Raw genomic sequence first — 12,501 nt, 5'->3', positions numbered from 1 at the left:
TCTATTCACCTCTTAAGCTTCCAATACCATGTCAATCCCCTCATCACCTTGCAAAGTCATAATTACCCCATCCCCTTTTCTTAAGTCTCATCCCAATCTTCCTAGGGCTCCACAGCATAGTCCTCTCTATGCTTCTAATCCCTCAACTTGGATCCATCTCCAGTCATGTTAGAACCATTGGGGTTCAAACCCAAAGAAGCCCAACCAGCAGGTGAGGCAGAGTCTGCAACACCACCAGGCACTTGGTCAGATACAAGCCCCTGTCCAGCCTGATCCCTCCCATAAGGACATTATTGAGGGTCCAGGTGACCCAGAGGAACAAATGGGAATAGTGATCCCCTGACAGGGAGACTATAAAACCACTCCTAATTCCTGTAGGACTTGTCTCCATTATAAAACTATAGTGTGTGCTTCTTGGACCCCTTCCTTGCATTGCCCCAGTCCTTGTCCCTGCCTTGTTTGGGCCTCCCAGTTCTGATATACCATCTTCCCTTACCATGCTGCTGTCTCAACCCTCAACCTGAAGACTCAGACTGCAATGGATAGCTAGAGTGACTCCAGCCTGCCTAAGGTAACTTGCTAAGTCAATCCAATAATATCATTCCAGTCTTCCCCAAATGCCCTGCCTTGGCCATGCTCAGTCCCTCTCTGTATCCTTAGATGCTACATTCCATTTTTGTTTTCTCCCCTCATTCTTCTATTCATTACATGCTTCACTCTTCTCACTTCATGGGCCCCACCTCCCACTTACCAATACAGTAGGGAGCACCTAAGAACCAGAACTTAATACAATATTTGAGCAAATCCACCTTCAGGGGACTTTATGTTCTCATCCCAACATCATAGCACACAACTGAGCTGTTCTCCCTGCTCTGTCTTTTCTTCTTCCCAAACCTAGGCATCTAACTTTTTCATGAAACCTTCTTTCCTCATGAGCAGCAGGGAAAAAACATTTTCACAATGACTTCTTTCTTCAATAATAAGAGAAAAGAACCCTTTACCCCCAAATTCAATTTAACCTCTGAAGCACCTGGCTGTAGCTGAGGCACCTAAGTTCCAGCATTCTAGCCAGGTTGCACATCAAAGGAAAAAAACAGTGGAAAATTAGGGTAATACTAAATATAGGTAGGTAGTCCTCCTCCCTGCAACTTTATGTAACTTAATCTTAAAACTAGCCTGAAAGTGTGGTATAAAATCTGACTAAATCAATTTGTCAGGGATTGAAGGAAGGTGGAACAGGAGTGCACGCAGGTAACTTGGAGGTAAAATAGAATTTGATGCTAAGTGAGAAAAGATGGCTTAGAAACTCCTCACAACAAATAGGTAAAAAGTATTCCATTTGCAGGCTTATGCTGCCACAGACTTCTTTCTTAGTTACTTTAAAGTCTGATTTCACCTGGTCCAGGAGAATTTGTTATGTGAGACCCACACATGATAACAGTTTCTACAGTGTACAGGATTTTGCACATATAAGTCCTCTAGGGGATTGTCCTCTAGCAGTGAGGCTGGCCACAGGAGTGATGAGTAGGACTAGAACACAAAACAGAAATTTAGCAACTTAAATTATCCATGACTTGCATGACTACATCAGCTAATAGAAGGTCACCTAGTGCACATACAACTTGACCTCAGCTCCTTGTTTTATTCTGCAGCATGCGGGCCTTGGTCAATGTTTGAATGTATGCACAAGGCTCTTCTGAAAAGTAAGAGGAAAGCAATTTATCTCCAGGCCTTTCATGGATGTGTCAGACAAAGTGCAGCTGTCTTTATTTCTGATGGATGGTGATCTGATAGCAGTGTATAAATATCTTCATCAACATACATTTTGTTGGTTAAGAGCAACACTAATTGGTAATGTCCGTCAGATGTGTTTCACAGCTTTCAACCAATATTGGAGGTGGGGGAGGGAAAGGAATCCACATTTCCCATTTCATTCTTGAGGGACCTTGCCTCTAGAGTCTACATTATGGAGTGTTTCAGAGAGTAGCTTTTTCTATCTATCTTGTTGAATATGATGGTTCAGAAACATTGGGGATATGTTTTTCCCAACTCACTGCTCTCACCACAAGACTGAAGACCCATTCTCACTCCAAAACATAAAAGCTGGAATAGAAAACATGAACAATTTTATACACGCTCAGCTATAGATTACTTCAGCAGCATTTATGTTTTTTTCATGCATCTCTACTCTGATAGCACCTTCAAAAAAACGATTACATTGCAGATGCCTATGACAGTACAAACATTCCTGTCCTTAAGGGAGAACTTACCCGTGTATAGATTAAAAGGCTATTGCACCCTTTTATGTGACATCTGAATATGTTAATTATCTGTGACAGTAGCATATGACATTGTTTTCAAATGCTGACATACTTTCACATGTCTTTCATTTTCTGCAGTATATTCCATAAAGCTTCTTTTACCTCCTTGTTTCTCAGGCTGTAGATGATAGGATTTAGCATGGGGGTTAAGATACTGTACTGGACAGAGAGCAGTCTGTCAAGAATGACTGAAGAGGCTGGACTGGGTCTCAGATATCGAAACATGCCAGCCCCGTAATATAGAACAACCACAGTGAGGTGGGAGCTGCAGGTAGAGAAGGCTTTACCCCTACCCTCCACAGAGTGTATCCTAAGGACTGTGGAAATGATACAGATGTAAGAGACCAGGGTGATGGAGAAGGATATCAAACCTAAATTCACAGCTGAAATGAGAAATGTCATGTTATTGATGAAGGTCTCTGTGCAGGACACTTCTAGTAGAGATGGGAGCTCACAACTGAAATTGTTCAGTTCATTAGGCCCACAGAAATGTAAATGTAACACAGGAGCAGTATTTGTCAATGCATGAAAGACACTGATCAGCCATGTACCACCCACTAGTCTGATGCGGACTTGCTTATTCATGGTACAAAAGTAATGCAGTGGGTCACAGATGGCAGCATACCGATCATAGGCCATTGCTGATAGCATGAAAATTTCTGTACAGGAAACCAAAAGAATTAAGCTCATCTGGGCAAGGCAGCCATTAAAAGAAATGGTTTTCTTATCTGTCAAGAAATTCTGCAGCATCTTTGGGACAGTGACTGAAGAGTAGAAGATGTCAAGAAAGGATAAATGGAATAAGAGAAAATACATGGGTGTGTGAAGGTGAGGATCAGCTCTTATCACCACCATGATCATGCCATTCCCCACCACAGTTAGTAGGTATATCAGTAGAAACACCACAAAAAGGAAAGGCTGGAGCTGTGGGTCACTGGAAACACCTGACAGAACAAAGTAGCTGACAGCCGTTTGGTTCCCCATGGCCATTTGTTCACCAAACCTTGGACCTAGAAGCAGATATGAATAAATAAAATAAAGCCATTACCATGAAGAAAGTGTACTTCTCCACTTATGGGTCAGGAACCTTCTATATAAAAAACTTTTTCATTCTGTCTAAACTTCTATGTTTCCATATATTTTTCAATGAAAAAAAAATTGGGTTTTTTTTGGATGAAGAAACTATCCCTATTGAAAAGAGAATAGCTTTCTTAAGTCTCTGAATTTATTCATGTGTTTGGTTTATTTTCTAAGCTTCTTTGTATTATATAAAATCCATCCCCTACTTCCTTCCTCATGACGGCAGGAGAATGAGTGTAAAGAAAGCTTGTACCTTCTCAATGAGATAACTATGTAACTGGAAAGGGAGAAAAGGAGATAGAGTGAGGGTTGGAGAAGAGGAAAGATGATTTAGTTTCCTCTTTGATTCCTGGGGCTAGAAACAACATGTCACTAAGTGTTGATAATAATGAAGTTGATTATGGCAACAATATCCTAAACTAAAATACTTTTAGTATTTCACAATAAACAGCTTCATAGTATCTAAACATTAACTATTTCAATCTATAAATTACATAGCAGCCTAGACCTTTAAGTTGGTAGTTGTTCATTAATATTGGCACTGCAAACAAATGAAATATTTTTATTCACCATAGTTATATGGCATACAAAAAACCTCAATTCAGGTTTTCACAAACACTTCTTGTATTGAAACAACTTGTAATGATTTGCACTTTCCCTCTAGCACATTTCCTGACACAACTGTCTCTTGAAAGACTTGTTTTCGCATTGGAATACCTGAAGGAGTTGTATTAAAACCTGCAAATTATATAAGAATTGCTTATATCCCCAAATGTAGCCATATAAGCGGACTTTTGCTATACATGCAGATTTGAGATTCCATTTCTCCTTGGGGGCTAGACAGTGATATTTCTACCCAGGCTATCCTAAATAGCTTTTGCTGACAGCACATTCAGAGAACACATCAAGGAAACTTTCTGGTATCTGAGGAGGAAGGTTTTGACACCCAGCAGCCCGATATCCAAACCATTAGACCTCTGGTAGAGGGGAGAGAGGGATAAATTTCTTGTCTTTGTCATGTAGGAAGGATTTTAACCAAACACCCTTCTCTTGAAGCTGGTCTATGTGGCAGCCAACAAGGAAAAATGTGTGGTGCCAGGATGAGAGGGAGCATGAAGGAGAATGGATCACTGAGAATGACACAGCTCAAAAAGAGAGCGAATCCTATGTTTCCACTTCTATTACTCTCATCCAGTGAGTCAAAACCTGAAAGTCATGGGCGGCACATTTTTAGGGACAGACATTTAAGTCTGAAAGGCTTTTTTCTGCTGGTTTTGACAGCAAGTTTTCAGCCACAAATAAATAAATAAATAAAAACCATATTTGAGAGGAAGTCCAGGCAGGGCACATCCATTTCCTTTTCAAGTGTAAGAATATGGGGAATTATTAAACCAAGTTTGATGTTTCTTTTCAAAGAGTCTTGTGCCCTCCGCTGTCTAACTGTATGGAAGAAGCTGGAAACAGTGAATTCCCCATGACTGCATTTACAGTGTGATTTGAAAATGAATATAATATATTACATAGAAATACAAAAGAAGAAACTCACCAGCAGTGGAAACAAGATTCAGGAAATATGAGATGTTAATGTTTTCTGCTTCATTCTTCCCTTCTATAAGAATGAGAGTGAGTGCATCCACTTCCCATCTGAATTATTTAAAATAGGGTAGCTGACTTGCTTTCCTGAATAAGAGCATCTTGTACCTTAGGGGTGAGAGACATCCAGGGCAGAAATGAATCTGATGTACTTGCATCAGTTCTATATCATCTGCTGGATTTTTTTTATCTGATGCCCAAATGGCCAATTAGTTGTTAAGAAATAACATTTGTTCCTTTTGGGACCTGGTCTTGGGGTGATCTTCCCTGTCTATGTGTCACATTCAAATCAAGGGAAGTGTTCCAAGGAGGTGTGATTGTAAAGCTACCCCACAGCCCAGCATGGCAGGAAAGTAAAGAACTGTCCCAGTATCTCCAGGGAGTTTTCAGACTTGGGGTTTTCTCTTCTCTTAACATGTTTGGCCTGTGGTATGCATGCATGTGGTATGGCACCACAAAGAACTGTGGCGAATCGTTCTGTGTCTGCACCCTGCACACTGTCTCTTAGACACGATGCTGTATAATCACCTTTGGGCTGTGCTACACACCCCAGCACTGGACCTAAAATGTTTGATTTGAGATTTCAGTATCTTTAGTGTGATTGCATTAGTGTACCATGAATTATTTACTTTGATGGACTGATTTCTGCCTGACAAGACCACTACCCATTTTTGTCAGACCCCCATTGCCAGTAATCAGTATCAATTATTTCAGAAGGAATTTTTGTGGACTACACCTGATTAATAATCTTAGAGTTTAGCATCATGAATATAACTCTTCATGTTACCTCATGTAAAAACTGTGTAGATATTAGCTAGCATGTATCATAGTACTTGGGCGCTTTTGCCTTTCCAGTCCAGATTGGTCACGTTGGCATCTTCACTGAGGTATTTTTACCTCTCAGGGTTTAGGCATCTAGTTTAGTTCTGGGATATTAGGCACTTATGATGCTTATACAAACAAGACCTGTGAAGAGTTATTCAGAGAGTCAGGATGTGCCTCATGTGAACTAGTAGCAAAGAGGGAAGTGCTTCTAAACTCCTGGCCCATTCCAAAGCTTCATCTCCTGACTCAATCTATGCATCCAGCATCTCCATTCCCTTGATATCCAGAGTAATTAAAACTGCTTCTTATGGGTAATATTCTAATGCACCTTCTGTAGAACAGGCAAAAGACTCAAACATTCATTCAGGGAACAGGAAACCTGAGTTCTGTTTTCTCATTTTTCTTAGTGAGGCCGAATCCTTAGCTCCCAGTCATTGGAGACTGACCTTTCCATTTTGCTTTGTAATAAACTAGGAAGGTGGCCCTCTTCACCGTTTCTCTAAAAGCAGCTTAGCTACCTTGTAGGGAAAGATGCAAGAGTTAGGGTCAGAGTCAGAACAGCAGCAAGGAAAAAAGAAGCCTGAGTCTCTGACCACTTGCCTTTAAACCACAGCTGGAAGTGCTCCTTAGAGCAACAACAGAGAAAGGATAAGCCTGGATATTTTATCAATGTTTCCAGGCTCATTTATATATTGTAATTAAATAGGCCCTAGATAACAACATGATATATCCTTGTGAGCGCGACTGACCCAATGACTAATTCCTCCAAGCTGAGTGGCATAAGCACTAGGCTACACAGACTTCATCCATGCCACGTGCTTTTTCCAGCCCTTGATTTATATTCTTTGCAGTAAATGCCTCAGGCTCAGTGAGAGGAGTAGAAAAGTGCTCCACTCCCTTAGCCAATAGTCTGGTGGTAATACTGCTCTGGTCAGAGAAGGGGTTTAATTCCCTTCAGGTTGGAAAGAGCCTAGAAATCAGAGATTCCACTTCCTGGATGACAGGATATGTCTCTCCCCCTTTCTTCCTTAGTGTTAGTTCAGGCACTTGAATAACCTGGACGCAAGCCTAAAAGTCATTTCAAGTAGGTCTTCTCTTCAAGATTTCCTATTAGTTGTTTTAGGTGTCCAAGCCAGTATTTGGGTCTTGCAAACCCTGTTTTTTTGGAGCTTAAGGGAAAATCCTTTTTCACTCTACCTACTCAAGTGGCACCCAGATGCATAACTTCCATCTATGCACAACTCATGCACTCCTACTCCATGTACATTGTACTGGGCATATAAAGTAGGCTGATGTTTGGCTGGGCAGATCTGTGGCTGTGCACACACATAACTGAACAAAAGTCTTCAAACTGTAGCCCTGGAAAAGGTGGGAGTAGGAGGAGTGCCCTTTCTTGATACTGTCTAACTTGTGTCCTGGAAATTAGGGCACTCTGAGCCAAAGTCAGAGAGATGAAGCCTTCCCTGAGTGGTAGGGGACATAGACCTTTAGTCTATTACTTTCTGGGCAAGTGCCTTAACCACTAGGTTCTTGAGCTAAAACATGGGACAACATTCCTTGCCACCTGCAATTGAACATTTGCTAGACAAAATTTCTTACTAGGTACAGTTTGATGACATTTACACTCCCAGGGAGCATGCCTCCACTCTTTTTTTACCTACCCTTCCTGAGCATAGCCTATAGTGCATGGCAAGAGGCTACATGGGTGTCTTTGTTAACTTGTACTGCAAAAATACCATGAGAAGGGGTATACATACTATGGGAAGGGATCCAGGGGCACCACAAGTACTACATCTTTCAAAGCAGGAAAGCATTACTATCAGCAGAGTGACTGTAGTGTGAGACCAGAAAGATTGGGGCCGCGAGTCTACAGCCCATGAGGGGTGAGATTAAATCCAAGGGACAAAAAGTCCATGAGTGATAAGACCGGGGCAGAGGGGACTAGACCCTATGCAGTAGCCTCTAGTCCCCTCCCGGGTGGGGGGATAGAACCCATGAGTTCAAGACTGGGGCTGAAGGGCCCAGAGCGCATGAGAGGTGAGATTGGAGCTGACGGTCCCAGATCCTGGGAGGGGTGAGGGTGGGGCCTGAGACTCTAGGGACCTTGGAGAGGGGACCTTGTGTGGAGGGGACCAGTCAGAGTATAATGGCTCAAGGTCAGTGGGCCTCAGCCCAGGCAAGTACCTAAGACCTGACACAAAACCTCTGTGCCCTCTAGGGGCAGCCTCTCTATCAGACTATAACACCAAGGCATGGCAGGAAAGACAACAGGATGGAAGCCTGAGAAGCCAGAAAAGGGGAACAAGATGAGGTCCGATGATTGCTTGTGGGGAGACTTCACTGCCCTACACTAGAACCTGTTAAACCATACCAAGGACAGTTCCTATCTATTACCTGAAACAGTGGGATATCAAGGTCTCCTGGTCCAAAGTCTCGTTATAGATATTATTTAATAACTATTATATGACTGCTAGGCTAGAGAGACACTCTCTTGAATCTTGAAAAATTAATATTTTAAATCAAGAAAGTTGAGAGGAATGACAGGGTTCCTACCCTTGAGCAGCCTATAATCTGATGATGAAGACATTCTTGTGAGGAACTGTCTTCTCTAGCAAAAAAGGCAAAAAATAAAATTCATGCTTCACATTTCTAAGAAAATTATCTAGTCTAGTCTGCTCAAGTAAGACCAGGGTTGGCCAAACTCTGGCACAAGCAGCCTCTGTGTGTACCACATGGCATCCTGAATTGGAAACAGGCAGTGTAGTGGCAAATAAGTCAGAAAGCAGAGATCACAACAACAGATTGTGTAGGGAGCCAGGAATAGGGCAGCAGATTGGTCAGGAACCATAGAAAAGGAAGGAGAAAGAAGAACTGCAGATTTGGCAGATGAAAGGGATGAGATTGACACTCAGGGAAGAGTGAAGTGCTCATTTGTGGCATTTCTGGTGTGAAGGTCGTCCCACATGGTAGAAAGTCTAAAAGTCCTGGGATGTCAATTTTGATTTGTTGTTATTTATTTATTTTAAGGGGGTGGGGGCTGGATAAAGGATGTTAAGGAAAAAAAAAAACCCAAAAAGTAGTATCTGACACTACAGATGTGTTACAGCACTGATCCTTTTGCTGTGAGTTGAAGCTACTTTAAGAAAACCCCTGTAGGAACACAAGTTGATGTAATTGCTGATACCTTCCAATTTTCTGAGTGGAATGACAGGATAGAGATAATTACTTTGGCTGGGAAAGAAAGAACTGCAGCTCTGCTACCATCCCTGCAGCTTTCACCCTGCTGCGCCTTAACACATATAGTGTCACCCATGTCACGAGTTTTGCTTGCCTGCAGCTTGAGATGCAGTTTCCCCCAAACCCCTGCACTTATCTCCTTGAAACTTGGAAGATTTTGTGGCCTCAGCAGGGGCCACTACCCCTGCAGTTTTCATCCTGCTGTGCCTTAACACACACAGGGTCATCTATGTCATGAGTTTTGCCTGTTAGCAGCCTGAGGTGCTGTTTCCCCCAAACCCTGCACCTATCACCTTGAAACTTGGCAGGCTTTGTGGACTCAGCAGGAACTACCATCTCCGCAGTTTTGACCCCATTGTGGCTTAACACATGTACGTGACATGAATTTTGCTTTCAAGAATTTGTGATGCAGTTTCTCCCAAATACATGCACCGATGTTCTTGAACCTTGGCAAGCTTCATGCTCTCAAAGGAAGCTACCATCCCTGAAAATTTTATCCAGATAAGACAAAAACCAAGAGAGATATAGATATTTCATTAATTCCTCATTATACCCTATGGCTAGATCTCTGAAGTGGCTCCGAAGTTTTTCCTAAGCACTTTGGAAGCTCTGAACCACTTTGGAAAACCTAGAGAAGCCAGCATGGTCTGAAGCCTTGCACAGCCCTACAGGTTACCTATTATCCTGCTTATTCATTCAGTGGAGCAAAGGTCACCATGTTCTCCTGGCACTTGAGTTGATCAGGCCCATCAAGCCTGTGGAGTGTCTGCCCAACTTTCCCGTCTTAAAAAGATGTGCCCCAGGAAATCTCAGGGTGTGTTTGTATGCAGAGAAAACGGGGTTTTTCCTGCTTTTACCCCTGAGACTTCCTTGGACTGTTTACATAAGCTGGGAAACCTTGGGGTTCCCAACCTCTAGAAATAGACCCCTCTAATGTCATGGTGTGTCTCCATGAGTTGAAAACTCCCACCTTACCATTTTTACAGATCTGTGTCCTAAAATTCCCTTCAACACATGTCTGTCAGTTTGGCAAGTCATTCCCAGGACTAGAGGGGTCTGAACCTGCACAGAAATGTTTGGGGTATGCAGGATTGGGCCCTCAAGCAGCTAGAGAACATTTTTGATCAGATGATGACTGTGGCCAACTCCAAGCTTCCCATGCTCTCAGTCCACAGGGCAAAGAGATGTTGGCCAAAAAGTGGCACAATTTATTTCTATCTTTGTTCATGGCCATAGATTTTGTCCATTTGTGGCATGGCAATGAGTGTGGATACCTGCTCAAGTGAATATTGGACACCATAAAAATGTTTAACAGGCAAAGGCAATGTCTGTTCCTGCCTTACAGTCCGTTTCATTTACAATATTTCTTTTTTTCCCCTCTCCTTAACTCTTTTTTGAGTCCTGGCCTTATCCATTCATCTCAACAGCTCCATACATCATGTTGATCCCCTCATTTTCTTGTCAAGTGAGAGTCTCCCCAGTCCTTCTCTCAGGTCTCATTCCAATCTTCACAAAGCTCCACAGCATAATCATCTCCATACTTCTAATGCTCTATTTGCCTCCAGCTAGAGTCATGTCAGGTCCACTAGGATTCAAACCCAAAGCTGTCAAGCCAACAGCCAGAGGCAAAGTTTACAGTATCATCATGCAGAATGTCAGATATCAGCCCCTGCCCAATTTGGTCCCTCTCATTGAGACATTGATGAATAGTCAGGTGACCAGAAGGAACCTATGAGAAAGGTGAGGCACTGACTGGGGGACTGTAGGAGGGCACTTAGGTGCCTGCTACTTGTAGAGTCAGAATAAGCACTCAGGTGCCAGTTGCTAGGGCAACCAGAGGAAGCCAGTGACCCACACCTGTGAGTGGTCAGCTGACTGGAAGGGGCAGGGCCTGGCTCCCATTTAAACCCCAGGATTGAGTCCAGGCAGGCAGTTCTCTGCTGGCAGCCAGAGAGGAAAGAGCTCTGCCAGACTGAGCTAGGAAGAGAGGCTGGACTGCAGGTACAGCCCAAGATTGGGGAAAGATAGAGCAGCCCTGGTGTGGTAGGAAGAATGATGTTGTAGCCAATTGGCAGAGATTTATGTTATAGCCTAGGGGCTTGAGTTTTCTGTTTCCGTTTTGTGACCGGTGGTTTGGGTGAGGCTATTAGGGGTTGGAGGAGGCCTCATAGGGGACCCACAGTAGCGTGGGGAGCCTGGTGCCAGAGAGGATGCAGTATTTGTGGTGCACTGACCCCAGCCCCAGAGAAGGGTCATGAAGAGTTAGAGGCCAGATAAGGACAAGGCTGCCTGAGCCCGGCGAGGGTTCGAGACCCCCCCAAGGAGGAGAGTTGGGGCCAGGCATGGCTGCAGCCACCTGAGCCCCAAGGCCATGGAAAGCAAGAGGCCCCAGAGCAGAGGCGGGCAGCGAGAAGCCCCAGAGCAGAGGGAAGCAGCAAGAAGCCCCAGAGAGGGTGTGCAAGCCTCTGGTGCCAGCAAGGTGCGATCTTAAAAGCCGGGCAGTGCTGTTGTACCCATGGTACAGCATTATTCTCAGACTCGGGGTCAGCCCCTGGTTTGGGGCTTGTGGCCCTCCAGCAGTGGTGTTGGTGCCCGGGCTCTCTGGACCAGTCTCCAGATTGGAGCAGGAAAAGGGGCCAGGGACCCAAAATGGTGGAAAATGCTAGAGCCTTGAAGTCAAACCCTGTTTAGTGGGTTTAGACGGGGAGGCCTAGCTAGAGAAAAATCAGGGGTCAGTCCCACATAGGGAAATGGACCAACATATCCAATACAATAGGCAACCTCCTGCACACAAGAACATCATCCTAAGTTCCATCAAGACATGGCAGAAGAGTATAGGGTGGGACATAAGAATCCCAAAGAAGGATCCAAGGGTGCCCATACAAGCCACAGAGTACTAGGAAGATGGCGCTGGGAGGGGCGACCTGTTACAGGGACTTCCTACTTCCTGTTTGATTCTTATGCCCCTTCTTTCTCTTGCCTGATCCCAGTCTTACCAGTCACTGCCCTAGCCTTGTTTGGACTTCCCAGTTCTCTTCTAACAATGTCCCTGACCATGCTACTGCTTAACTGTCAGCTTTGGACTGCAGTGGATACATGTCATGACCCTCCCTGCCCAAGGTAGCTCACTGATTGCCCATGGCTGGGTCAATCTTGACAAACCCCCATACTTTACCCATAACCTCATTACTGCCTCCCTCCCAAATTTCCCCCACCCCTAATGCATTCACAAACTTCAGTCATATATCTCAAACCATCTCTATATGTTTAGGTCCCTCATTCCCTTCTAATGTTCTCCCCTCATTCTATCACTTCCATGCTCCAGTCTGCTCACCTCACCTAAGATCTTCTTCCCTACAAATGCAGTACATGAGAACGAAGACATGTTACAAAGTTTGAGCAAAGCCACCTGTGAGGGGACTTTGTGTTGTCAGAATGGATGACA

General features: G+C 43.9%; 1 protein-coding gene across 1 annotated transcript; it reads right to left on the bottom strand.

Annotated features, from left to right (window-relative positions):
• Nucleotides 1-2,375: 2,375 nt before the first annotated feature.
• Nucleotides 2,376-3,311, bottom strand: LOC149862646 (olfactory receptor 5BS1-like). The gene has a single exon (XM_090054525.1). The coding sequence runs from the start codon at nucleotides 3,309-3,311 to the stop codon at nucleotides 2,376-2,378; it is 936 nt and encodes a 311-aa protein (XP_089910651.1).
• Nucleotides 3,312-12,501: the final 9,190 nt, after the last annotated feature.

Source organism: Crocodylus siamensis, chromosome 6, assembly GCF_052110815.1.
Source record: "Crocodylus siamensis isolate JL-2025a chromosome 6, ASM5211081v1, whole genome shotgun sequence".
In the NCBI taxonomy this organism is placed as follows: Eukaryota; Metazoa; Chordata; order Crocodylia; family Crocodylidae; genus Crocodylus; species Crocodylus siamensis.
Note: the sequence above shows the minus strand (reverse complement) of the source record. Positions and strands in the feature narration are given on the sequence as shown.

What these genes read in the sequence shown, in the direction of transcription:
- LOC149862646 (XM_090054525.1), bottom strand. Translation starts at nt 3,311, where the DNA reads ATGGCCATGGGGAACCAAACGGCTGTCAGCTACTTTGTTCTGTCAGGT.